At 37.8% G+C, this 27,863-nt stretch overlaps 1 protein-coding gene across 24 annotated transcripts; it reads left to right on the top strand.

Moving 5' to 3' along the window:
* LOC136830671 (uncharacterized) lies at positions 1 to 27,754 on the top strand. 24 transcript variants are annotated; one of them, XR_010850707.1, is made up of 38 exons: positions 1 to 100; positions 4,420 to 4,470; positions 4,653 to 4,694; positions 6,391 to 6,473; positions 7,328 to 7,528; positions 13,030 to 13,199; positions 13,912 to 14,115; positions 15,398 to 15,435; positions 15,639 to 15,680; positions 16,502 to 16,585; positions 16,854 to 16,940; positions 17,120 to 17,169; positions 17,364 to 17,420; positions 17,586 to 17,660; positions 17,917 to 17,957; positions 18,138 to 18,170; positions 19,637 to 19,694; positions 19,866 to 20,014; positions 20,908 to 20,984; positions 21,149 to 21,187; positions 21,473 to 21,539; positions 21,763 to 21,791; positions 22,088 to 22,138; positions 22,308 to 22,349; positions 22,536 to 22,584; positions 22,760 to 22,810; positions 22,991 to 23,036; positions 23,199 to 23,302; positions 23,578 to 23,617; positions 23,791 to 23,823; positions 24,285 to 24,342; positions 24,519 to 24,598; positions 24,828 to 24,860; positions 25,308 to 25,365; positions 25,538 to 25,691; positions 26,189 to 26,336; positions 26,610 to 26,654; positions 27,147 to 27,754. XR_010850707.1 is itself a non-coding variant. In XM_067090288.1 (38 exons), exon 6 carries the CDS (start codon positions 13,144 to 13,146, stop codon positions 14,113 to 14,115), a length of 972 nt encoding a protein of 323 aa, XP_066946389.1. In that variant the 5' UTR covers positions 1 to 100; positions 4,420 to 4,470; positions 4,653 to 4,694; positions 6,391 to 6,473; positions 7,328 to 7,528; positions 13,030 to 13,143; the 3' UTR covers position 14,116; positions 15,398 to 15,435; positions 15,639 to 15,680; positions 16,502 to 16,585; positions 16,854 to 16,940; positions 17,120 to 17,169; positions 17,364 to 17,420; positions 17,586 to 17,660; positions 17,917 to 17,957; positions 18,138 to 18,170; positions 19,637 to 19,694; positions 19,866 to 20,014; positions 20,908 to 20,984; positions 21,149 to 21,187; positions 21,473 to 21,539; positions 21,763 to 21,791; positions 22,088 to 22,138; positions 22,308 to 22,349; positions 22,536 to 22,584; positions 22,760 to 22,810; positions 22,991 to 23,036; positions 23,199 to 23,302; positions 23,578 to 23,617; positions 23,791 to 23,823; positions 24,285 to 24,342; positions 24,519 to 24,598; positions 24,828 to 24,860; positions 25,308 to 25,365; positions 25,538 to 25,691; positions 26,189 to 26,336; positions 26,610 to 26,654; positions 27,147 to 27,187; positions 27,372 to 27,754. The 24 variants fall into 23 exon arrangements, 21 of the variants coding, with proteins under 21 accessions (XP_066946389.1, XP_066946395.1, XP_066946387.1 ...); XM_067090288.1 differs by having other exon boundaries at positions 13,030 to 14,116; positions 27,147 to 27,187; positions 27,372 to 27,754; XM_067090294.1 differs by having other exon boundaries at positions 13,030 to 14,116; positions 26,189 to 26,389; positions 27,147 to 27,187; positions 27,372 to 27,754.
* Positions 27,755 to 27,863: the final 109 nt, after the last annotated feature.

Below are 27,863 nucleotides of genomic sequence, written 5' to 3'. Positions count from 1 at the left end.
GAATAACCCGTCTCCCTCTCTACCAAGCGTCGGCGCAATCGGCCATTTCGTCGCTGGCCGTGACCGTGAGAACACCCCTGCCAAACTAGTTCAATTTGTGGTAAATATCGTCGTCACCCAAGCATTATGTCCAAATGGAATAAATGTATATAGTGTAATGTACACTGTATAGATTTAAGTTTAATGATGGTTCTTGTTTTAAACATGAAAATGCAAATTGGCCGTGATACGAAACCTACCTCAGGGTTTTCGGGACACGGCCGTTTTCTTTGCAAACAAACACGCCTTAAGTACAGCAACTTACAGGCTGTGCTTACAGGCCTTCTTGGATTGAATTGACAACTTATAGGGCCTAAGGTACTCATTTTGTTCCTGCTTAATGTTAGTGTTAGGATGAACTTACTCCTACGGGACTTTGGTTATGGACACGTGGTCTGGTTTTGACCGGTAACTTAAAAATAGACAAGTATTTAATTTTTTTTTGCCTTGAGCCATTGCCTAAGCCGCGTATTTAAGACCAATTTTTAAATTTACGTTACGTATCCCTACTAGGCCGTGAATTGAAACTTTATTTCGACTTGGGACAGTTCAGACGGTTATCTATCCTAGACCACGTGTAGGTCAAAATAGGACACCACGGCAGGATAATTCAAGGGAAGAATTCAGAACTATTATATCACTTACCATAAACTGCTGACTGAATATAGAAAAGGGTGTACGTGGTCCAGTACAGGTGAGAAACAATATTTAACGAAGTAATGTGAGGACACTTACAGCGTTTGTTTAGCTTGTGTGGAAAGGTGCCTGACGCCATGTATACCACCATCACCTCGGAGAAGAACGTACAAAGATATAAGGCGGTTAATATCTTATTTCGGGAGCTTTCTACATTTAATGCATCGTACACACCCTTTTCAAATTCCTTCATAGAGCCTGTAAATTGAGACTGCTACCGTGGCCGGGTTCCCCCCCCAGTCGGCGGTTGTAATATTTACCGGCTTCTTGCTGAAGTTTTTGTCTATACAGACTTATTTTAAGAATTTCTTCCATTTGATTTGATTGTGCATTTCATCCCCAGGGAGGGCTACTCAACAAGGCCTCCCATTTTGCACGTAAGCTACGCTGAAAGTTTGGTATTATTTTATAAGTTGCCAATACACACTATGAAATTGTAACTTACATTTTTGAAAAGAGCTCTTCATTCTCATTAATTTGAACCCCATAAACAGTATTCGCAAATGACAAATAAAAAAATTAGAAAATTTACGACTTATAAGGAAAGAATACCCCTCCCCTCCATAGCTAATACGGCAAAATTGTAACCAGTCAACACCCGTTGGTGAAGTTATATTGGTATTTTAAGGTTCTTTTAGTGCCCTATTATTTCATAGTCATTTTGCATGAAAAACTCAAAATGGTTTTTGTGCAAAAATGGCTGGCTAAATCTTATTGGCAACAGGAAATTTTACCGAAAGTTTAACGAAGCAGAAGGGTGTGGTTGTAGTATTCATTTTTCAGTTTTGCTTAGACCTGTTTACATCAACAGGAAATTATGTAAAAGGAATTATTTGGTTTTTTGCAAAGTTAGAAATATAGATGGGGGTCACAGCTTAGTTATCCCAGGGCATGGCATTCAAGGTTAGGTTAGGTTTAAGATAAGTCGTCGGCTCCTCACTCTGCAGTCTCCAAAATTATGGCGTTGCAGAGTTTCCTTTGGGGTTGAAATAAGCTGTATATCCTAGGCTAGGCTATTTACCGCAGCCATTTGCAAAATATTTCTCAGTTTTTGTGGTGTGTTAAATCAATTTTGATAATCTAGTGTTCTTTGTGAGGATCCAGGTACAGTTCTGAGGGCCAGAAATATAGAAATTAGGATCAGATGTGTTGGCAATAAACCCCCTGTGAAAGATACAAATATTTGTAATAGATATTTTTAAAGTCAGGGCTTTAGGTAGACAAATACTTTTGGGTTTAACTGCAGACCACTACTGTGGCCCTCGTAAGTGGCCAGAAATGTAGAACTTCCTCCTAGAACAGGCCAAGGGACAATATGCTTGATAGAGTTATGGAAAGGTTAATTTAATGTAAGTTTATTTGTAGCCAAATTCAAGTATATACTTAGAAATTTAGAAGAAACTATAACTACTTATTTGAAGCCCCCCGATGCTTACCGCAGCAATGTTCCAAGACATTGTTGTAAGAAAAACGGGGAGGCAGATTAACTAGAAGGTTTCTTTGGCAGTACTTATGTCTTGAGTTTTGCTGACATGCCTTCTGACAATTATATGTTCTACCTATGCCACTGATTACAATTTACAAGGCTCCTGTGGCAGGTTAGCGCTGTCAGTGCACACAACGCAGTGCACTGTAAGCACTGCTAAAGGTTCCATGCAATGTCCCTTCGGCCCCAAGCTGCAACCCCTTTATTCCAGTAACTGTAATTCTGTTAGTATTTTCTTACGTCTTACTTTCCACCCTATCCTGTGACACCTTCGGGATGTACCTACAGCACTTTAACAGTAACTCCAAATGACAAATTGCTGAGAATGAAAGATGTTCATTGTAACATACCTGACCAGTTTGCGTTAATTTGCCGATTGACTTTTTTCTGTGGAACGTAACTTTCTCCGAGTACCCAGTTGATGTGAATGGTGCCATGCATCACTGCGCTCCCGTTGTTCTTAAGATGGCCATAGTGCAGCACTTCTCGCCCCATAGTTCCTAAGGCTGCTGTCGTGAATCCCCAACCTGATCGCTGGAAATTTAATCCATCCAATCGTATGCCTGGTTGACCCAGGTCATTCCCTAGGGCCGTGGATTAAATACATAGAAAAAAAATCAGAACTTGTCTGATATGATTCGTAGACCTGCGCTGTGACCCACAGTCTCCCTTTCTTCCATCTTTGGCCACTGATGAAGTGTCCTGATAAAATTGTTCCCTATCATTTTGTCCGCTGACGAATTTAACTCCTGAGCAATATTTAGAATCTGTTCCGTGTCCATTTCGACTGAGCAGTATTTAGAATGTTCCGTGCCTATTTTGACAGCAATATTTAGAATCTGTTCCGTGTCCATTTCGTGTTTCCGGAATCTGTTCTGTCCATTTCGAGTGTTTCCGGATGTAATTAAACGTGTCTATACACTCAAAAGCTGACTGACATCCCCCGTCCCTGGTTTACTTTCCTGGACGAAAACGGTAAGACCTGGACCCAGTACTTCCAATTCACATGAACTGATTGCTGCAGAGCAGCCAAGACTGGTACCCTCGTGGTCGGACAGCAGCAATTTTGAGGATGGTAATTGGTGCAATTCTCTTTGTGGTTAACTTTGCGTAATGAATGATGATGATTTGGACCTACTACTGGTAAGGGATAGCCTAGGCCGCTCCACATTTTCGAGTTACTGGGTTATAACGGTGGGAGGTACATGCGGGTAAAGCCCCCTGGCCAGGTCAGGGCACGATATTAGGTTAGGTGGGGTTTTGATTTGGTTAGGTCATAGCCAGTGCCAAAGCATGTGTCTGGACAGATTGTTAATCCAGCCGATTGGAATGACGGGACAAACCTATCCACACTTTCAAGATACTGGGTTACAAAATGGGGGGGGGCATTGGTCTTCACCCCCTGCCTGGTCAGGGCACGGTGCCCTAAGAAAGATTAGGTTGGGTTAGGTTAGGTCAAGACACTATATTCTAGTTTAGGTTAGGTTTTGGTTTGGTTAGGCTATAGCTGGCGCCAAAGCACGTGTTCGAACAGACTTAGTCCTGCCATCGGAACAACTAGACAAACTTATCAAATTTTACGTTAGTTGAGGAACGATTAGCAAACACTGGGTCGTCGCAAAAATTAAATAGCAAGGATTTCATTCCCACTCTAAAAGAAAAACGTTTCCTTCGATTTTTTTTTATTTACTGTTTTTGTGGCAGAAAGTCAATGTCCCGTGGTTGTGCAGTGGCCTGTTAGTGTGCACAGTGCAGTGCACTTTGAGCACTCAAGTAAGGTTCCGTTCAGCGTCTCCTCGACCCCTTCATTCCTGTAAATGTGCCTCCATTTGTATTTTCTTCCGTCTAAATCTCCACCCTATCCTGTTACGCCTTCATAACCTTTTTGCTCAATTTCTCATGCAGCACTGAATGGCCTCAGGTTGTGTATTAGGCTACTTGGGTTAAATTTTTTCAGTAATTTTAATTCCATTTGCTTCAACGTGTTTTGGGTAAGAGTAGTTACTGTAAGCAGTTGGCTTACGTAAACCTATTGCCCAGGTGGTCAGAATTTGAAATACATAGATATTTGTTGTGGACCACTTGAAGTATGTACTGCTTTTGTTGCTTTGCCGTATTGTTTTGAATGAGGAAACTTGTGGTGTTGTTTTTAAATTATATTTAGGAAAATATTTACATTGGACATTGTCTCTTTCCAGGTTAAGGTCACGTCTGTAATGTCTAAGACGAGAACTTCGTTGCATAGCGAGGTAAGCTGTCATTTTCTTGAATGCCTATACTGTACAATAAAGAATTCACTGTCACATTAATGATGACACATTTATTCCGTGTTTCAGCTGAGCATTTAGATGAGAATTTCCTCTGATATGAAAGAAAGTCATTGTGTTTGAGCACTCTTGGATTGAAATTTAATTTAGACTTTTATTTTCAGTGGCAATTGGATGAGACGCAAGCTCTACGCTGCCTGATAAAAGTAAGGATGAATGATAGTTGTACGTTTTAGGGGAGCGTTGATGAAAAAAATCGAAGAATCCAAATTTTTCCTGATATTTCACATAGACTTACATCTCTTGACTATATTCTCAGAAAATTTTATTTAAAAATTCGCAAAAGTTTTGGAGTTTTAAGCGAAAACCGTAACACTACTATCACTTGGGAAAGTTACATTTTTCGTATAATGTAATGATAACTTTAGTACAGGGTGGGGCAAATTAAATGTCCGAGTTTTGAAAGACGCGCAACGGCTGTGGTGGCGATGGTAAGAGGTGTGTGGTCTCGTTGTGACCACCAAACCCTGCCGTTTTCAGTAGCAGCCATCCCTTGGTCGGGTGAACATCGCGGCTTTGCAGTGCGCACACATCTCGAAAATGGCCGTTCTGTCGTCGCCACTCAGCATGCCTTCCGCCTGCACTTAAACATTTCACGTCATGGTCCCATCCCTGATGGCAAGGCAGTCAGGCGTTGGGTTGAAGCATTGGAAGAAACTGGTCCCTCAAGAAGACCTAGGGGTAGTGGAAGACCAAAAACAGTAAGAACGCCGGAAAATGTGGCCTTAGTTAAAGCAGCTGTCGAACAGTCACCGAGACGCTCTGCCCGGAGCATTGCATTGGCCATGTCTAACCGATCTTTCGGGCGGATATTGCGTTACGATTTATCGTTCCAACCATACAAAATAATGATTGTTCAAGAATTGAAGGCCACCGACTTTGAAAATCGCAGGAATTGCTGCCAGGAAATTGTTGAACCGCATCCCCGAACCGTCAACTTTTTTCAGCAGTGACGAGGCCCACTTCCACCTTTCTGGAAGTGTGAATAAGCCAAATTGTCACTATTGGGCTGAAACCAACCCAAGAGAACTTCACCAGAGACTGCTCCATTCCCCTGAAGTTACTGTTTGGTGTGGTTTCCAAATTTGGGGTAATTGGGCCTTATTTCTTTGAGAAGGATGGAAGATCTGTCATCGTCAACTCTGAACGTTATCTTGCGATGTTGGAAGACTCTTTGGAACCGAAATTGGAAGAATTAAGTAAGGAAACAAATCTGGGAGACATCCGGTTCCAACAAGATGGAGCAACAGCCCACACTGCTCAAGTTGCAATGGTCAAATTGCAACAGATATTGCCGGCACGCCTCGTCTCTCGGATGGGTGATGTCGAGTGGCCCCCACGCTCACCTGATTTGAGCATTTGCGACTTCTTCCTGTGGGGATATCTGAAGGAGAAAGTGTTCAGAAGTCGGCCACACAATTTGGAAGAGTTTTTTTTTAAGAATTGTGGGGGGGGATATGAATACTGACCTTTTTGCTATACACAAACTAACCAGTGCCCAAATTTCAAACTGATTCATGCAAAAAAAAAAATCATTAATAAAAAATGATATTTTTTTCAAACGCTCCCCTTAAGTGGAAAGAATATAAATTAGTTTGAGGTGGTGAGATCTCCCAAGGGACGGCCCTTGATTGATTTGTTAAACTATTCCAAACTGGAACAGGTCAGGCCAAAGCAAATATAAATTATTGCACAAAACGTTAGTCTAGTCTTGCGTGATGAAACCTATAGGCCAGAGTTCATAAACAGGTTAGTCTGTTGATGATTCTATTTTCTGATATTTTTTTAATGCTGTCAACTTTCATCCTTAATGTTCAGATGAACTAATGGTAAACATTTCAGCTTCAGGGAGTGTGTACGTAAGTGGTGGTGGTCAGTGCATACAAGAGGATCTTGTGTTACCAGGGATATTCAGTATACCATTGGTAAGTATAAATTCCCTGTTGAATGGGTTTTTAGTGTCCTTGCAATGATAGTTTTCTATTTTGTTTAAGAAAAGTTTTCCAAGTGTTCTTGGGTAACCGCTTCTAATCGAAGTCATGATGGACTTTCAGTCTTTTGTGGTCAAAATAGGAGCAACAGAAAGTCCATTACAATGGTCGCTGCATGTATTTTTTATTTTTTTACATGTCTAGCATTACCCAGGATGGAGACAGTTTCATATAGAGCATAGATATATTGTAGTCTCAATTTTATGCCTTGCAAACATGCTGTAGTTTCCTTGTATACAGAATTGTTTCAAAAATTTTTTTTGATTGTTTTTGTATGTTAGGAAATACGGTCAAATTTTTTTGGAGATAATTTGTATTGTCAGTTTGCATTTCCCTGGGAAGGTATGAGATATTTTGTGCCAGATGTAAATAACCCCATGGGTGAGATAAGGATTTCATCTACTTTAAATAAGGGTAAAGCTTAACATTTTCAAAATGTGACATTAAAATGTTTGTATGAGGAGTTTTGTATTTGCAGATGAATGTCATTATTATGGTGTCTTACTAGTAAAAATCTAGGTACAGTACTTTGGAATGTATTGTAGCATGAATAATTTTGAGGCTGTTACCGTAACTGGAAAAAGCTAGGTACTTGCTCTATACTGTATATTATTACCGAATTATTTAGAAGAATAAACCCTATTCATATCCAATAATCCCAGAGGTGGGGGGGGGGTGCCCATTGACTTGAAATTAGAGCTTACAAAAAGAATATGAAGTTCATTTGAAAGAAGTGAATGTAATGTTAAATAAAGAGGGACGAGTTATCAGAATTTTTGTGGTTCCAGGTGTACGTCTTCAGGTTGAAAGTGCCCCGGGAAGTTTGGTATACTGCTGAAGGTATTGTCAGAAGAGCAACGTATTTGGATTGTATCTGCAGTTGTCCCTGTTGTCAACATCAAGATTAAATGTGTGTTGCGGAGGGAGTAGTCATATTAACGACGCATGAAAAAAGCAGTTGACAGCACTTCAATTCGAAACTGCAAAAAGTAAGAAAAGGATATCCTAGTACACACACACGCACACAAAGTTCTGTAACTTCAGATATTTCATTTGAGGTACAGTCTGTCTTGAATTAAGTACATACAATCAATTTTTGGCAAAATTCTTTTTTTCTTCTTTACTAATCAGTGCTAACCTGTTTACTAAACATTCCATGGTATTTACTAACTTGTATTTATTGTATTTTGTTTTATTTTAAACAACAGTGATTGAGAGTTGTTTAGAATTTGAAGAAATTTGTATTTGTTGGGTGGGGTTGACTTTTTTGGGGGGATGTTTCTTCCACAACTTTTTCTTTAGGAGCTATACAGTATTTAGTTTTTATGAATTGGATTTAAGGTTAACTGCCATTTTAGTCGTTGGCCAAAAAAAGTTTTGATCTAAGAAAGTAAAACCTTTTTCTTAAAAGAAGCCAAACAAAGAATTTAAAGATGTTTATGTTTTCGGGAAGGAAAGAAGGACATGATACTTGCAACTTGGAAAATTGGATTGAACAAGTCGGGGTACATTTAAGTAGAATAGGCGGAAACGACGCAGAGAAATTAAACGAAGCCAAATGTTACCTTGATCTGTCAACAGGAGATCTAGAGCGTTACGTTTTTTGTGAAGCCTATAGAAGAATCAGGAATTGGGAAGAGTTAAAGACATACCTGAGGAAAGTATATTCCCCGCTATCGCGAAACTGATCCTGTTCTGTGCCTCGCAAAGGTAATTCAACTCTGGAGAGCAGACAGAAGAAACTTCCTCGAAATGAACCCCCAGCTGTATCACCATTTGAATGAATGGGGCCGCATAGTTTCCACCACTCCGTGGACGGAAACAAAAGGAAGTGAACAAGCCATGACTGTTGAAAATGTAAGAGAGATGCTTTGTTTAGCCTTTATGTCAGGAAGTGTACCAGCTAGGAACCAGAATAAGAATCTATGCAACTCATTTCAAGGAAGGCCTTCGACAATCACTTGTTACAACTGCCAGAAAAGGGGCCATTATGCAAGCGATTGCCGTGGACCAGCTTATTGCCCATATCATAAGCAGATGGGACATAGTGTTCGAGATTGTAGGAATATGCCTGATCCCAGATATAGATCTCAGTCACAAGGTGGAGGTAGAAATCGTAGTCATTCTCCGTAAGCTAGAAGGAACTACGCTCATTTTATTAACCATGCTGCAAACTTAACGTACCAACGGATGAATCTGTTGTAGCTCAACATAAACTGGTAGTGACAAGATTTTAGGTTGAAAGCAATAAGGAAAAGAAAAGCCCCAACCAGAAGGTGAGAAGATAACTACAAAAGAGAATTGTATAGATGGACAAAGAGTGAAACAGAATGGTAGTGATTGCAAAGAGAGATTCTAAGAGACAGTGGTATGAGATGATGGAAACACCAGAGAGAGAGAAAAGATAGTCTGCAGAATTGCAGAAGCGAGAAGAAATGACAGGGAGGATGTAGGAGGGTAGGAATTATTGAAGATGAAACTAGAAATATCTTAATTGAGGAAGAAGAGGTCAAGAGAAGGTGGAAAGAATGTTTTTCACAACTATTAAACACTTAGAATCAGTGTGAAGAGCTGGAAAATGTTCCTCCAGTAGAAGGACCAATAGCAAACAGAGAGAGAGAAGTTGAGAATACTGTGAAGAAAGGAAAAGTACAAAAAGCTGCAGGAAAGTCAGAGGTAACAATAGAAATGATAAAAGCATTGGGAAATCTAGGCAAAGAGTGGGTGCACACACTTGGAAAAGATCAGGGATGTAGAGGAAATGCCAAGGAACTGAAACGATAGTTGGATGATTAAAGCATATAAACAAAAGTGTTAAACTGTGGGAACTACGGAGGAATAAAGCCTTTGGAGCATGTACGAGTATTCAAGATACTAGAAAGACTAGTAGAAGGAAGGTTGACAGAGTTGATAGTGAAGGGAAGCAGTGGATGCTGTTTATAGCAAGAGAAGTATTTACAAGGAAACAGGAAATTTTACATTTTGTGGATCCTGAAAAGGTGTATGACAGGGAGCCAAGAAGAGTATTTATTGGTGTTTGAGAAAGAGGAGTACCAGAGAAGTTGGTAAGGTTAGTGAAGATATATGAGGGGGGCAAGGACCACTGTACGGACAAAATATGGGAGACTCAGGCATTCCCTATGGTCTCCATTAGGGATCAGTTTTGAGTCCATTCTTGTTCCTCGTTATAGACACTTTGGCATCAGAATTAAGGAACAACAAAGAGCTGTGGGAACTGATGTTTGCTGATGATTTAGTCATTATAGCAGAGACAGATTAAGAGCTGCAAGAAAGGTTTTTAGCAAGGAAAGGAGCCCTAGAAAAGTAAGGATTGTAAGTGAACATTGGAAGGACAGCTAATGATTAGAGTAAAGGATTAAGGACATGAAGTAAACATTCAGGTGGAAGATGGTACAGTGCTAAAACAACGAGTTTTAACTACTTGCGGTCAGTGGTAACAGAGGAGGGAGGTATGGAGAAAGCAGTTAGAGTGAAACAAGCGTGGTGAAAATGGAGAGAAGTAACTGGAGTTGTTTTAGACAAGAAAATGCCATTAAGGCTCAAAATGAATATAGACAGTTATCAGGCTTCTACTATTATATTGGGCAGAAACTTGGCCACCAAGAGGAAAGAGGAGGGACTGTTGGAAAGGACCGCGATGAAGGTGAGATGGATTACTGGAATACCACTACTGGAAAGGAGGAAGAGATGTAAGAACGTGTGTGGTATATATGTAATGTAAAGAAGAAGGCTAGGGAAGCTCGTCTTAGATCCTGTGGCCATGTAACAAGAAGAGAGAAGGTGAAACCAATCAAGAGAACTAAGAACATGCCAGTGAGGGGGAGGAGTGGATCAGATTGGATGGATGTGGTGAGGTGTGACCTTGGGGGGTGGAAGGTGCAAGGAATGGAACTCCAGATGTTTTTTCAGGAACTCGCTCTTGTTTTTGGGAACTACAGTGCAATTGCAGTAATGCTGCAGGTGATAGCCAATGTTATCATATTTGTCTGGAAGTTCAGTAGCAAAGAACTTGCATTATGCATTAAGTGTTTCTGCCAAGAGAGCACTTTTATCCAGGTTTCTTCAGTGAAAGAATTCATACCACCTGATCGTTCCCTCCAGATGAAGGATGCAGGTCATGCAAACACCGACACCACCAAAGCATGTACATATATACATAATATGCTAAACTCCTTAGGCCATATTATGCTTCACATTACACCACAGCTAAAAAACCTTGCAAGACTATTGAAATATTAATGGGCGAGATGCTGGACAGACGAATTGACTAGATACTGTTTGTTGTAACTTCTGTAACAAAAGTACTTTTGCTATCATTTAGTTTAATAGTTCAAGTATTTTGAGCTTTTTATAAACAATTCAACTGTTAAATTCAATTATCCATTCTTCTAGATTGTTCATTAAATAAGGTAATGGAGTTTATTAAATATTAGATATAGATAAGTCGGATAGATTCTTGGACTGCAATATGTCTACCTAGATTGTTCATTAATTAAATAAGGTAGTGGAGTTGATTAAATATTAGATTTAGACAAGTTGAATATATTCTTGGACTGCAATATCTACATTAGACCATAAAAATGCCGAAAAACATCGAGGATTGATGTAGTTTCAAACTAAAATAGTGAATTAATGGCAACAGACTGGTATGCAAACTAAAGATTGGTGGCCATTATGAAATACAAATTAGGGGGTTCTAAGAAAATTTTTAGAGGAAAAAAGTCAGATTTGAAAACAGCACCACAAATTTGTCTTTGGAAGTCCACTTGCATGCCAGTTTCCTCAGTTTGTATGGAATTAGGCATATTTTGTGAAACCAATCCCAAAGTTTAAAACCAAGATGAACAGGTACCCAACCTTTAATTAGTATTGTAACAGTTGCATTTTTGGAATCCTCGCAAGTTACTGCTTAAGAAACACCCACTGAACCTTTGGGCTCAAAGACATTAGTAAAACCCCCATACTTCTGGGACTACAGCATATCAATCGTTCCTATTACCGTAACACACTTACTCTATCCATTCTTAGAACTGCTTTAACTAACAAAGGCTTACTAATTCACATTGAAGTCAAAGACACTTGAGACAAGTGCATATAATTCACAAACCTCAAACATCTTGTTTATACACTCTTAATGCATGACCAGGATATCCATTCATGCCAGTTTCAGAAAGTACAAGTTCAAGAAATGAACATAATTAACCTGCAAGCTTCATGTTCGTCTTAAACCCAAAGAAGGAGCCCTTTTTTATTTAAATACGAAGATGTCACATGCTCAAATGATTGCAACATGAAGATACCCTGTGGATGCAAAATCACAAGTATTGGTGTCTTCATCCCAGAGACAATTGAAAATAGAACATCGATTCAAGTCACTGAACAAAACCTTCACGATTCCAAGATTGTAATCCTGACAACAGAAGAAAGAAGCAAGTCGTCCGATTCAACGTCATCAAGAATTACATAACTTTCTGCTTAACCGTGGTTATGGTTCCAACATTGATCATCATGGTCCTTGCCATCATTCGTTGAGGGAAGAAGAAAAGCCGCCAGAAGTCCCAATCCCCCAAAATCATCCACACAGCAGGTTAGGTGACATTCCACCTCTTAGGTAGGACTGAGGACTAAAGTAAAGTTGATGTAACAAGATTAATTTCTAGTAGTTTATAGTTTGCTTGAATTTTGCTAGGATATTTTAGATGGCTTACAACCATATTTATTTCGTTTCAAGTTCTATTTCAGCTAGTTTGAATTTGTACTTGCTTTAACATTTCAAATCTAATTATTGAAGTATTCGTATTAATGACAAGATGGAGAGAGTATTCATATTAACGATTAAGACGGAGGGAGAGACTTTTCATATTCATGGTGAGAGGTGGTGAATAAGACATTACCATAAACGCCTCAAACCACGATTTCTTGGTTGACACCAGAAACAGACACCGTATAAGGGAGAGAGAAGGATAAGGAGAATAGTAAGAGTGGAAGTAGAGACCAGAATTTCAGTGAACATGAGAGCAGACGGTGTTGCCCAAAGTTGCTGTAACTGAGCTTTGACTTTAAGTCAGTCTCATGTCCAGTCGACTTCCCAAAGCAGCAATTAACCCAGGTGGAACATTTTATATTACAAAGGGATAACATAGAAAAAAACTTAAGACATTTCTTCTTTAAGAACCCCAAGTATAATTATCTTTAATTGTACCTTCAAAGGTAGAAGCCAGACGTGAAGCAAAACGCCTCCCTGACAATGTTACCTTAACCAGAATAGAAGATAGTCTAGAAAATATGTTTCTTGTTCTTCCCCTTTGTTCTATTGCTTGACTGATAATTTTTCTTCTGGAACTCTTCAAAACTGTGCTCTTATTCACCAGAATATCTCTGGTCTTGGGATTGCTGCAGGTATGCGTAGGAAGAATCTGTACTTTATAAAGGTGGATTCACCACATTTTAATTTTTTTCTTTATTGCAGGTTGTCTTAATGTCCTAGTTTGTCCACTGGAGGAGGCATAAATGAATTGGTGTAGTCAAGTACCTTTTCTTCCATAATGCCATTGTATTGCCAGTCATTTGAGTTTGATTCATCATGACAGCATCATGCAGTAGCAGCAACAGCAGTGACTTGGTGCCGTTTCCTAACACGTGTGTAAATTGTTATTTGTGTTATGGGGATTTTTGTGTCACGTTCACGGGAAAGATTGACCTGTTGATTGAATTGTGCCAAAGGCATGGTGTGTTGTTGTCATCTCTTAATTGCCCAACTTGTGATGAAGAGTGTCGTATAGACTTGAAGAAACTGGCTTTCAGGTGTGATAAGAGTTATGTGGCCAATAAAAGGCGAAAGAGGTGTGGCTTTTTTATGTCTGTATTTAAGGGTACGTGGTTTGCAAAGTCTCATTTGGACATGGAAACTAACCTGAAGTTTGTAGTTTTGTGGTTGCAAGATTGGTTTTCCTTTAAGGTTGCTGAAACCGAACTAAAATTACCCCACATGACTATTGCCGACTGGGCCAGATTCTGTAGGGAAGTGATTGTGTCCTGGGCCTGTAAGTATAATAAAAAAATTGGTGGTGCCAATCAGACAGTCGAGATTAATCAGTCAGAGTTCGGCAAAAAGAAATGCAGTGTTCGCTGTGTTGTAGAAGGCCAGTGGGCCTTTGGAGGAATTTGTAGAGAAACACGCCAGTTTTTCATGGTTCCCGTAGAGGAATGTAATAGGGAAACATTGCTGCATATTGTCAAGGAAAAAATTGAACCAGGCACTACTGTTCTATCTGATTGTTGGAAGGCCTATGATTGTATGTCAAGTGCCGAATTCAAACATCTTAAAGTCAGTCGTACCCTTAATTTCAAGGATGTGGAGAGTGGTGCACTTACAAATGCCACAAAGAGGAAGTTGCAAAACACCAAGAGCCTGGCACTTTGGATTCGTAAGAGAAGATTAAATTTGGTTGGGCACCTTGCTACTTCTTACTTCAAGCGGCACGTTACGGACAGCACTCGCCGCCTTCACGTCTTCTTACATGCAGCTTCGCAGTTGTATCCTCCAGCCAAATGAGTTAAGTATTTGGAACGAGTCTAAGTTACTGCTGAAGTTAGCATACGTCTTTGTGCTGGTAGGCGCTGTTAGCATTCAAAGTGAAAAGGCAGAACACTTCACCGACCCGAATGGGCTGTCTGAAATTGTCGTTTTCAACATCAGGTGCTGTTGGAATGTTAGTGTTCTTGTACACATGGTGTGATTTGGCTGTGATCATTTTTTTTATATATTTGGCTGTTTCTTGAGCTGTCATCTACAACAAGCAGAGATAGACATTAGGCTTTGAAGGAACAATTTTTGTTTGAACCAAATGTATTTGGTTGGCCATGGACAGTTTTATCAAGTTCTTGAAAATGCTCCAGAACTATACAAGCAATTTGTTCCAATTATTTTGAAACGTAATTGGGTCACTCATAAAGTAGACTACCCACTTCATGATTTATTGCTAGATAAGAGGTCCTATTTAACATCGCTGCCTGATTATAAATTTTTTGATCACTTGACAGAATTGAGTGATTTTTTAGGTGTTGCAGAAACTAGGGAGATCACTTTGTAGTATTGTGATCTCTTCTGAATTCTGCGAGAGCATTGAGTCTGGTAACCAAGGTGTCAAGTTCGTCTTTTAGATCTTGTCGGGTCCAGACTCAACATTGTATAAAGCTTTAATTCGTTTCATTTTTTTAGTTGTCATTCGTATTACTGTACCTTCATTCATAATCTTTCTTCTCACTTTCCACCCGCTCCTAACAATTGATTCATAGTGCAAGTGAGAGGTTTTCCTCCGTTTGTCTCTTAAACCTTTTTATTGTCAATTTCTGTTTCATAGGTCCCAGCTCTTGGCCCTTGTTCTAATTTGTTCTAAATTCTATATTCTATTCTGTTCTATTCTATATTCAATTTGTAGTAGTGAACTTTGAAGTCAAGGTTTGGCCTCTGATGGAAAATGCATTTGTAAATGCAGCTAATTAGAGAAACTGGTTTAGCCAGGCATGTGCATCTTGTAGGCAACTGGGTCTGAGTTATGAATTTTCTGAGTAACCTTGGGTTGTATTTTATTTACAGTAGCACCAGAAAAAAAATTTAATAATTTACATTAACACAAAATTTCATGGCAATGTCTGGAACAGTTTTCGAGTTCTGTTTCTTGAACAGTACAGTATATGTTTATGTTGTACAGTGACCCACAAACCATGGATTGCCTTTGCATTTGCTAGCATGTGGTTATATTAAGACTTTAGATTTATTTATCTTAACTGGCTAGTTAAAGTAGACCAATTTTAATGGAATTCTTGTTTTTCAGGTTGAACAGATGACAGTGCAGCTTAGATCATTCGGAAGGTAAATTTTGTGATGTATTTTGTATGCATAAAAAATGTTCGTGATAATTTTATCTACATACAAGTTTTCATGATGACTCATAAAAGGGACTTAATTCTGAAAAAGAATGAAGATTTTTTCAACTGATAAGGCACAAGTAGATATGTAGCCTTACTCTTGTTGTTTTCTTGATATAATTAATAGTTTTCATTTTCTCTTGCCAGGCTGTGGATGGCACCGCTGTTATTGATCCAGGTTGGGTGCAGGTGAGTCTAGATTTCATTGATATGTTAATTCTTTGACTGCAGTGGATGGATGGGAAAGGATAGTAATAGTTGGTCAGAAGAATAGATCTGCATATGGCTGGAAGATAATTGGGGAAATGGTAAATAAGAGATTTCTGGAGTTCGTGGAAAGGCCCAGGAAATGAAAAGACCAATTTGTGAGGACCTGGGCCATGGGAAATCAAGAGAGGAGAGAACTTGTTCCATGTTTAACCCCATGTTAAGAATGTGAGTGGTGCCACTTATAGAAAGAATCTTTTACCCAGTCATCTGTGATGTCGAAACTGGGATGTCTCTTTTTCCCAGTAGGCCTCGCCCCACTGTTGTAAAACCAGTTGAGAGTATTATGAGACAAAATGCCTATGCTTCTAATCGAAGTCATGATGGATCTCGAGTCCATTGTGGTCAAAATAGGAGCCAGAGGAAATCCATTACTAAGGTCGCTGTATGTATTTTTACATGGCTAGCATTACCCAGGATGGAGACAGTCGAAGAATTGAAATGTTTAAGGTTTAAATTTTGTAAAGTTCTACGTCTACACCTTGAGCCATTGGTAATTTTCAGGTACTCGTGCGTAATTAATGCTAGGATGCGAGTGAATTGTATATTTGGTCTTGAAAGTATTATTTTGTACCTTTTACTACCACATTACTTGCAGTAATGGATGCAAATTAAACACTAGGAATATCTGCTGCAGAAAAGGAAACAAATTACCTTGTTTTTATTAATTAAATATAAGGATGTTGATTGTTTTCTTAGAATTACTCCCCAGGCGTCAACTGGTAAAATTTTTTCATTTCCAGGAATGCATCACTCATGAGACAGTGGATAAAATCTCCCCACAAGATGTTACCAGCAGGGAATAATTCCGTAAGGTGAAAAAGAAGGTAAGGCTATGGAAAAGCATACTAGGCTATTTAAATGGGAAAGTTGGAAGAATTATATGTTACAAAAAGCCTTGTTTTGGTTTCAAGTTTTTGCTGCTGTCATGATTGGGTGGAGTGTTGAAAGTATCTAGATGGCTGAGATGATGAGAATTTCTTTCCCCGTCCTAAGGACTTTGAAGGATATTTTGCTGTTACTGCTGAAATACTGAAAATAGGTAGCTTTATTCACTACAAAGGCCAAATTGTAATTTATCTCATGTTTTACCAGGTATGAACAGCTGGTCCTTCCCACCAAGATATCTGATTGAAGTAGCTTCCCATCTTGGAAACTTGTGCAAACCCTGGACTCAGTCAGGTAGGGCCAAAGGTGTCGTCTTGGAATGAGCATGGTTAATTCCAGTATCTCATCAATGATGTTTTGCATAGTTCACCTGAATATACTGTTGACAGAATTATAACTGATTCCTGTCATAAGGTAAAATGTTTATAAACAATTTGACATTCAATAAAAGGTATTTTATGCTTCTATTGCAGATTTCATGAGGTAGGTGAGACTGGAAGGGGTTACAACAAAGGTTTGAATGGTTTGTTCTTTGATGAAGTTGCTTTTCCATTTACATGGTGCTATACTTGCATCATAGAGCATTGAACTATCATGATGTACCATCTTTCGGGTCCGATCTAGAATGAGGACACCTACTCACTGATTGAATTAGTGCGGCATAAAAACATTGTAGTAGATTTGAGATTATTGGTGATTATTTTTCACATTTTTCAGTGCCTTCTGTTCTGTGGTCATGTCCAGTTGCAGCTAGAACTCTTCAAATTTAAAGAGGTAAGTTCTGTGCTTAAAAATATTGGTTTGAGGAATGACAATCAATGATGTACCATCTTTCGGGACCAATGAAAAATGAGGAAAGCATTCCCCTGAGTAATGAGAATAGTCATTTGATTTAAATGCAGTTTAAAACATGTTAATGTAGTATTTCTCTCTTTCCAGATTAACATTGGAAATCCAAAGGACATGAGTGGATGAATAGGCCTTTGTTCAAGTTACAAGTTTGTCATGAAATAGGTAAAACTATGTTGTAAGCTAGTAAGGTGTTAAACCACTATGATTACGAGGGGGTAACTCCTTGCCTGTGAAACGTTTTTTGATAGTATCTATAGTTTTGAAGTTCATATGTTGTCTGTGTATACAATGATTAGAACAATTACCAGTTCTGCTACTGAAGTCTTTGATGTCAATATTTTATGCTGAGGTCATTGTGTAGTAGGATTTTGTATGGAGTTAACCGACAATGTTTTTCAGTATAGTTTCCATATTGCAGATTATGCTGTCCATGTCGTCTGCCTGGAGCTTTGTGAACAGGTAACTAATTTTTTTTTAAATATTCTTGTTATCTGAACAAATTACTGATGACTTTATTGGATCCGTGTTTCAGATGAATCAGAGATGATATCAATTAGCTGACTTTTCTTGATAAAAATGAAAGTTGTGCATGTACAGGTCATGACTGCTATTCTAAAATTTTTATTTTTTTTTTTCCAGGTTATGCTGTGGCTGTGTTTATCCCCAGCCAAAGTAAGTGCATGTCTGTCATAGCCTTAAATTATATTTTAATAGTTATTTTTCTTTGTGTAACTTGCAACTATGGTCTTTCTAGCACACTTACGATCGCTAGGGTGGGATGAGTAAAATTCGTGCGTGTCAATGTGATTAAAAGCTTTCCCTTTTTAGAGCTTGCTCAAGTGAAATGAAAAAAAAAAAAAAAAAGATTCATTTAAAGACGATATTGAAACATTTGACTTCACATAATTTCAGTACAAACCTAATTTATTTTCAGAAGAACAAATAGGCATGGCATAATTTTTGGCTGCCGCTCCAAAGAGACATGGTATAAGTTTTGGCTGCCGCTGCCAAACATCAGTTTCCCTGACATGTGGTCAGCAAGGGCATTTAAATGGCCAGCTCGATCTAAAACAATAACTTTGGTTACCTCAAGCAGCCAGAGTATCTGGATGGTATTGATAGCCCAAGGGATAGGCAAAGTAGATCAGACCTCCCCACAGCCAACATCTTTACTCCTTGGTCAAGTGAACTGTTTATAAAATTTTAAAATATTTCATATTAAAGACGACAAATGGGCCCTGTGATTAAAGTCAATTTATTTTTCTCAGTGGTGAGTCGCAATAATCAAATGGCTTGAAAAGCCATTCCTTCCAAGCCACCCCCACAAATTTTAAAGTGTCAGTGCATTAAACACTATGGTATTATAAGAACTCTGATTATTATTTCCAAAAAGTGCACAAAGAAAGGAAAATCATTAAGAACAACCAAAATATGCTCTACGTTTCTTAAAGCCATAAACAAGGGATTAACCTCCAGGGTGAGATTTAAAAGGAGAAATAGACCTGCCACCACTGTGTTCTTTTCCAGGCCCCATCCTAGTGATCATAGAACATTTGAAACGACCGTAGTGATTACATCTTTGGGAGAGATACAAATGTAAACTTTTTGGGGGAGATCTTGGCAACTAAATTATAGGGTGCCTGCATCGGTATCTTATACCAGTGGAGTGCTTGGTCCCTAAGCACTTTCAGCTGACCTTAAGCCAGGGGTTTTATGCATAACTTGAGGTTTCAATGAAGTGGACATTTCATCTTAATAGGAAGTGCTGTTAAATATTAGGTTATCTCCAGATGATGTTTTGCTAGATTAGCTTTGAAGGTTTATCTGGGTAAAAAGTTTTTTGTAACATTCAAAGGTGGTGTGGGATTTTTGATGGTTTATATCCACATGGATAGATATCGACTTTTCATTTATATCCACTTGGATAGATATCAAAGCTAATGTCGCAGAATCCAGCAAGCGCACATTTTTAATTAATGTGCGCTTTCCTGAAGTCTGCTAGATTACTGAGGCTGTGTTTGAGGTGGCAGATATCCATGATACTGCCATGATAAGAGAGTCCCAACAAAACCTTTTACATAGGTCAGGATTTATGAGTCAGATGAGCACCTTATATAATTCAATATTCTTTATTTCAGGCATGTCTTCAATCAATGCTCCCAACTTCAGCAGTACGATGGCAATAGCACACTACAGGTACAGTATTTTGTTTGGTGTAAAAATGTCTATTTTGAGTTTGGGATGAGAAATTCTTTCCCCGTCCTAAGTACTTTGAAGGATATTCTGCTGTTACTGCTGACAAATTCTTGGCAAAGAATGCTTGTATTTTGTGTGAAGGTGATTCTCATTTGTTCTCTTTCTTTCCAGAATAGCGTGTGCTTGGACCACTTCTATTTCATCATCTTTATCCCATCTTCCAACACCATCCGATCCCACCATAACGAATATGGTGATTCAGAAGCGCTTTTGTCATTGTTTTAGCAAAGCTGCTTCCATCGGCTTCTAAAATTTTAATTGTGAGTTTGTGTAGGTCATGGCATCTTATTTCAGTGCAGGTGAAGGTGTGCACAGGTGTTCAAATACTATTTACAAATAGTTTCAATATTCTTGAATTCCAAGTAATATTCACTTACTGTGTATCATAGAGGTACCTGGAAGAATCCATTAAATTTATATCCAAGATGTACTGGTATTTGTTACACCCTGTGTTACTTGTTGCTCAACTCAGAGTGATACTCTGCATCTTGAAATTTAGGTATAGTAAATATAATAGTTTGTAAAGATTAACTTTAATTATATGAATAGTCAAGTGTCCTTTGGCCTAGTAATAGTGATAATGTTATGCAGGATAACAGAAGCTTGCTTTGTAAGATTGTAAGCTTTTTATAATCTCTGCTAGATTAAAAAGAGGCTCTTTACCAAAGTGATGAGATTTCTTTAATCTTGTTGCTGTGGATGGGTCTCGACAATCTGTAAGTTTGTACCGTAGCACAGAAGCTTTCTTGGCTGTGACTGCTTGCAATAAATTCTGTTAATGCAGGTCTTTTTTATTTTATTTTATTTTTATTTTTTTTTTTTTTTTTGTTCAGATTAACTAGAGAGTTTCTGGCAAACTTGAAGTTTTGCTATTTCATCTGGAATTTAATAGTTATCTAAAATGACTGTCAGGTGTATTTGGTAGGTTAACCAGAATTTTGAACAATGACTGCTTAGGGCTGGCTGTAAGAGTTAGTATTAGTCACCCACATTTTAGGTTTAAGATGTTTGTATGTACAGTTCAGTCAATAGTGAGATACTTTGTAGTTTACCATTTGTCAAGTATAATTCTACATCATTTAACTTCAAAGACCACAAGATATTCATTAGGTTTTTACTACTGGTGCTGATACTTTTCATATTTTCTTTTCAGCCAACAGTTTTGCACAGTAATAAGATGGCGTTTGAACAAGAAACTTGCTTGTCAAGAAATGAACTATGTATGACAAGGTGAGTAAAGTACTCGGTGTAATTTACCTCAGCTGTCTAATAGTGATGACATTTATTCCGTGTTTCAGCTGATCATTTAGATGATAAACTTTATCTGATATTTAAGGGACTAGTTTAATTTTTGGCTGTATTATCGTATGTTAATTTTAGCTCTTTGTTTTCAGTAATGTTGGGACGTCTTGAGCTGAAGTTACCTGGAAAAAGTAAGTGTTAGAATTGAGCAAGTTATTGTGTAGGGCAGTAATAATTTAAAACCGTTTATGGTTAGCAAGTCAAATTCAGGGGTATTGTTTGTTTGTAGGATGTTTAAAAAAAAAAAATTTAGATGGACTTTGAGGTGGTCCAAGTTTCCATGATGAAACTCATTTGGCCAGAGTTCATAAGCAGTGAAGTCTGCATATTGATGATTCAAGTTTCTGATGCTGTTTGATGTTTTATTTTCATTAAGGAGCTTTTGAACTAAACTAATAGTGCACTTCCCATTCCAGGTTGAATGAGGAGTTCTCTAGGGTGGTTACGAGTGGCTGCCATTTCAAGATAATGTAGTTAATCCTGGTAAGTGTTGGTTTGTTTAGAGAGTCAGTTATTTAAGAGCTTTATTTATTCGGCAATTCCCTAATAGTTTGTGAAATGATAGCATTGAATTGAAATGATGAGAATTTCTTTCCCCGTCCTAAGGACTTTGAAGGATACCTTGCTGTTACTGCTGACAATGAATGTTAAAAGCGACTTATTTTTCTAAGTGGCCAAATTGTAATATGTTGTCTATCTTTGACAGGTTGGAGCAGCTAGAAATTGCATAATTAGGTGTGTATTGTTTTACCTTTTTGTTTATTTAAAGAGGCATTAAAATATTAACTGGAAAAGATTTCCATGAATTTGAAGTTTTCTTGTAGACAAATGTAAAGGTGGTATTTTCACTTCTTATTGAATTGAATTTTTGTAGAATTTTACTAGGTAAAGTTTCTAAAGTTTCCCTGATGAGATCCTTTTCCTCCGTCTTGATTACCTGAAGGAGAAATTAATATCTGATATTTGACTATACTGACTGTCAGTTTATTGTTCTTTTGCATTTTGTTGATTTTTTCCTTTTATTTTCATAGAACTGGAGCGGTTGTATCCTCTGTGTGTAGCTGTGGTGTTGAGCGATGCAGGTAATTATTTAGTATGGAATCACCTCACGCTTATTAAAGTTTTCTAATGATGCCTTGCATAGTTCACCTGAATTTCTTCTTGCTGACACACATTATAACTGATCACTTACAGTAATTTTTGTAGGTATGATATTTTACCAGAATAATATAACTTCTGTTCCATTTTCAGACTATGTAGTACAAGGTCGCCAAGTTACAAGGGTTTGACGAGGTTAGTGCTCAGTGATTTTTTAATCTCCAAAGGTTTGCATGCCTTTGACGCAGTGGTATATTTGCATCATAGAGCTACTGAGAGTTAATGTCATTGGAATATAATTATACTGATATATAAGGTCTTTTACAATGTTTACATCATGAAAATTACACCGTATACTCAACGTCTTTTCTTTCTCTTCAGGTCTTGGTGCCCTTGCTTGTTGGTGACGGTAAAATGCCCACAATATCAGGTATTGCACTAGAGTTGATGGTCTTTTACTTAGTTTCATGAAGTTTTATATAGTATGATGTCACATCTTTCGGGTCCTATGTATAATGAGGACAACCTCTCACTGATTGAATTGGAATGGCAAGTGCACATTTTATTTTTTTTTTTTTTATTGGTAACTTTTTGTTCTTTTTCAGTGATCCGTAATTACATGGGTGTGATTGGGTGACTACTGGAAATCATGGAAGGTGAGTGAAGCAAGTTCACCAATTTACTTTCATTTATAAGTTGAGCTTTTGTGTATAATCAATGATGTCACATCTTTCGGGACCAATGAATAGTGCGGAAAACTTTCTCCTGAGTAACTATAGTAGTTTTAAGTTAAAAAGTCATATTTATGTTTTAGTGACCTTCATGTTATATTTCAGGTGACGGTTTCTATTGAATGGGATGCATCATGCTGACTTATCTTGGGTAAGTGATTAATTTTACCATTTGTAATGTTCAAAGTTGTAAACATGATGTTTGCATAGTTCACCTGAAGATTTATTGTGGAAACTTTTATCCTGATGTTTTAGCCCTGTGCCATTGATGCAGTCTAAAATTTAGTATTCTGATCTTTCTGATCTTTTGCAGGTGCCGAGATTCCAGTCTAAGGCTGTGCATCTCTTGAGTTTCATGTTAACCAGCTATGCTTGAAGTTATCTGAAGAATCAGACTTTTGAAAACTATCATAACAGGTAAGCAGCAGTTTTATTAGAGATCACTTTATAAAGAGGAGAGTTCACAGATGTAAACCATTAAATTATGTGAATGAGGTACCTAGAATAGTTTTGTATGTTCCTTGTAACAACCCCCCAAAGTTCGTATGTTGTTGGTTATGCAATGATTAGAACAATTACCAGTTCTGCTACTGAGATCTTTGATGTCAATGTTTTACTCTGAGTTCATTGTGTAATGGGATTTTGTAGGGAGATAACCAACAGTGTTTTTCACCATGGTTTCCATCTTGCAGGTTTTGCTGTCCATGTCATCTATCTTGAACTTGTGAACAGGTAACAATTTTTTTTATTTGTCTTGTTGTTGTGAGCAAATTACTGATGACCTTATTGGATCCGTGTTTCAGATGAATCTGAGATGAAATCAATTAGCTGACTTTTCATGATAGAAATTAAAGTTTTACATATACAGGTCATGACTATTCTAAGGGTTCTTTTTTTATTTACAGGTTACATTGTGGATGTGTTTATCCCCAGCCAAAGTAAGTGCTTGTCTGTCATAGCCTTGAAATATGCTAAATATGCTCAATATTTTTGTTTCTGTTTGTAACTGGAAACTAGTGATTACAATTTTGGGGAGAGAGAGAGAGATGTAAACTTTTTGGATATGGTTAATGCAATGATATCAGGGGCTAGGCGGAGTTTGTGGTTCCTAAGCACTTTAGGGGTAAAAGGATTTTGTAACATTACTAAAAAGTTGGGTTGGGAGTTTTGATAACATTTATATCCAGTTCTGTAGATATCAAAGCTTATTTTGCAGACCACAGCAAGCACACTAAATTATTGTGGGCTCTCCTGAAGTCTGCTAGATAAATGAGGCTTGGTTTGAGGTGACAGTTATCAATGTTACTGTCATTATAAGTGAGTCTCGACAAAAGCGTTTACTTAGGTTAGAATTGGTGATTCTGATGAGCATTGTATAATTCGGTATATGTTATTTCAGGCATGTCTTCAGTCAGTGCGCCCGACTTGATCAGTATGATGGCAGTAATATACTTTAGGTAAGGTATATTGTTTGGTGTAAAAATGTGTATAGTAGTTTGATTTTGAGATGAGAAATTCTTTCCCCGTCCTAATTACTTTGAAGGATACCCTGCTGTTACTGCTGATAATTTCTTGGTAAAGAATGCTTGTATTTTGTATGAAAGTGATTCTCATTTGTTCTCTTGCTTTCCAGAATAGCGTGTGCTTGGACCACTCTTCTGTTTCGTCATCTCCATACCATCTTCCAACACCGTCTGATCCCACAGTAAAATAGTAAGTATAGCTTAGTTTAACCAGATCACTGAGCTGATTAACAGCTGGTGATTTTGGTCAGCTTTTTTTATATTTTTTTTTATTGTGAGCAAATTACTGATGACCTTATTGGATCCGTTTTTCAGATTAATCGGAGATGAAATCAATTAGCTGACTTTTCATGATAGAAATTGAAGTTGTACATATACCGGTCATGAGTACTATTCTAAGGGGTATTTTTTATTTACAGGTTACATTGTGGATGTGTGTATCGCCTGCCAAAGTAAGTGCTTGTCTGTCATAGCCTTGAAATATGCTCAATATTTTTGTTTCTGTTGAAACCAGTGATTACAATTTTGGGAGAGAGAGAGAGAGATGTAAACTTTTTGGATATGGTTCATGCAATGATATCGGGTGCTAGGTGGAGTTTGTGGTTCCTAAGCACTTTTGGGGTAAAAAGATTTTGTAACTACTAAAAAGGTGATGTAGTAGTTCTGATAACACTTATATTCAGTTGGATAGATATCAAAGCTTATTTTGCAGACCACAGCAAGCACACTATTTGAAATATTGTGAGCTTTCCTGAAGTCTGCTAGATAAATGAGGCTTGGTTTGAGGTGACAGTTATCAATGTTACTGTCATTATAAGTGAGTCTCAACAAAAGCATTTACTTAGGTAAGAAATGATGATTCTGATGAGCATTGTATAATTCAGTATACTTTATTTCAGGCCTGTCTTCAGTCAGTGCGCCCGACTTGATCAGTATGATGGCACTAGTATACTGTAGGTAAGGTATATTGTTTGGTGTAAAAATGTGTACAGTAGTTTTTGAGAAGAGAAATTCTTTCCCCGTCCTAATTACTTTGAAGGATATCCTGCTGTTACTGCTGACAATTTCTTGGTAAAGAATGCTTGTATTTTGTATGAAAGTGATTCTCATTTGTTCTCTTGCTTTCCAGAATAGCGTGTGCTTGGACCACTCTCCTGTTTCATCATCTCCATACCATCTTCCATCACCATCCGATCCCACCTTAACATTCTGGTGAATTTAATTGGCTTCTGTCATCGTTTGTACAAAACTGCTTCCATCAACTAGTGACTAAAATTTTACTTGTAAGTTTGTACAGGGCAATTTATTTCAGTGCAAGTGTAGTTTTGTACAGGTGTTCAGGTCTTAGCTTTTATGTTCATCAGGATTAAGTTCTCTTAACTTTGGAATTTCTGGAAAACTTGAAATTTTGCCATTTCCTTTGGAATAGAAAATTTGGTTTATCAGCATTTAATGTTAAATCTTTCTAGGTATATCAGTGAGTTAATTGAATCATTTTAACTTGTTAAAATGCTTGCATTTAGAACAATTTAAAAAGACTGTCAAGTATATTTGGTAGATTAATCAAAACCCTGAACAGTGACTTCTTAGGGATGACTGTAAAAGTTAGTAATGATCACCCACATTTTAGTTTTAAGGTAGTTGTGTTTACAGTTCAGTCAATAGTGAGATGCTTGTCAGCTTACCATTTATCAAGTGTAATTCTACATCATTTAGCTTCAAAGACAACATGATTGATGCAATTATTGCAATGTATGAAATTGATTCTGATCTTTTGCAGGTGTAACGTGCTGAGATCCCAGTTTACGGCTGCTCATCTCTTCCAGCAGTAGAAGTGTCAAGATAGAACACTATTATTTAGTTCCATGTAAACCAGCTATGGTTGAAGTTTGTAGCTGAAGATTGAGACTGGAAAACTGTCATAGCGGGTAAGCAGTTTTATTGGAGGTCTTTATTATAAAGAGGAGAGTTGACAGTTTTGGTATGTTAATCCTTGTGACTACCCCCAGTCTCTTTATTTTTAAAATTTTACATGGTATAATATTTGAAATTGCTGTTTATTAGTCAGTTGAAACAGTTCTTGTGATGAATTAACATTCGGGACCGATTCTATGAGGATAACTTTTTCTGAAAGTAAAGTGTTATTACTGTCTTTATAATGTTAGATTCTTCAGCATTATTAAAATTCCATTTTCACGCAGGTGCTAGGTGTGTGCTCGCCGGGACCTTCCTTTTGCTAGAATAAAGTAAGTACCCTCTAACCTACTTTTAGTACTTTTGCAAAGGTTTTGATGAGCACATAGTCCACCTGCATTGTTGTTATTTCAGGTGAATTTAAGTGAGGCCTCAAAATTTTCCTCCAATGGTTCGGATAATGTCAGGTTGTTCAGGAACTGCTCTAGTGTCAGTGCATGGGCTGGCAAAGGTGCTCATTGATGGCCTTAAACCACTACCTGGTCCTAGTCCTTATCTATGTATATCATTAATATTTTTGTCAGTGTTGCCTCATTCAACTGGCCTATGTATTGCCTTAGGCAAGTTGTTGTAATTGCATTAATATATTGCTTTGTTCTTGGGTAATTCATGCCCTAATAGTTTTGGAATTTTTTGGCATGGTTTTAATCATGTATACTTGTGCAGTGTTAGAACACAACCAGTTCTGCTACTGAGGTCTGTGTTCATTTATCATAAGGTTGCCAGTGAACATACTGAGTCTTAATAAAATTTTGTTATTGCAGGCTGTGTGCTGTCCTAGTTGTCTGCCTAGGTTTTTGGAGAGGTAATTGAAATTGGTTTAGTTAGTTAGTTTTGTCTTGCTGTTTGTAAATACTTTTGCTGTGATTAGAACAATTAACCAGTTCTGCTACTGAGAGATGTGATGTGTATTTTACTCTGAGGCGGTTGTAAAATTAAGTTTGCCAGTGAACATAACACAAAGTCTGAAATCAGTTTCATTATTGCAGGCTACATGCTGTCTGTTGTCTGCCCATGTCTTTGGAGAGGTAATCGGGAGTCAATATAGTTTTGTCTTGCTGTCTGTAAATAAGTTTTGTCCGTACTGAACCCAATCTTGGCTTCATTGTATTGCAGCAAAATGTTTCAGTTACTTACTTCAAGTCACTGCTTTGAATTTTACAGCGTGTAATAAGTAACTTCAAATTTTAGTGTTTTTATTTTTCTATTGTATAAAGTACCATTAAATTGGCACACACACTTTACACGATTTAAGAATGTTATTTTTCAATTGTATCAGGCACTGTTGACTTGGTTCACAAATACTTTACACGGCTTAAGAACTTGGCTCATGGTAGGCTGATGTATACTGTTGAATTAAATGTGGAAGGACTGATGTATTTTATTTGTACCTAAAGGTGTATGAAGTCAGCTCATCTCCGTGTCAAACTTGCAAGCACAAAGTCGTCAGTTGGCGGAAAACCTTATTGCAAGGTCTAGCT

This window comes from Macrobrachium rosenbergii, chromosome 47 (genome assembly GCF_040412425.1).
Source record: "Macrobrachium rosenbergii isolate ZJJX-2024 chromosome 47, ASM4041242v1, whole genome shotgun sequence".
NCBI classification, from domain to species: Eukaryota; Metazoa; Arthropoda; class Malacostraca; order Decapoda; family Palaemonidae; genus Macrobrachium; species Macrobrachium rosenbergii.
The sequence above is the reverse complement of the archived record's forward strand: the minus strand, read 5'-3'. Positions and strand labels throughout refer to the sequence as shown.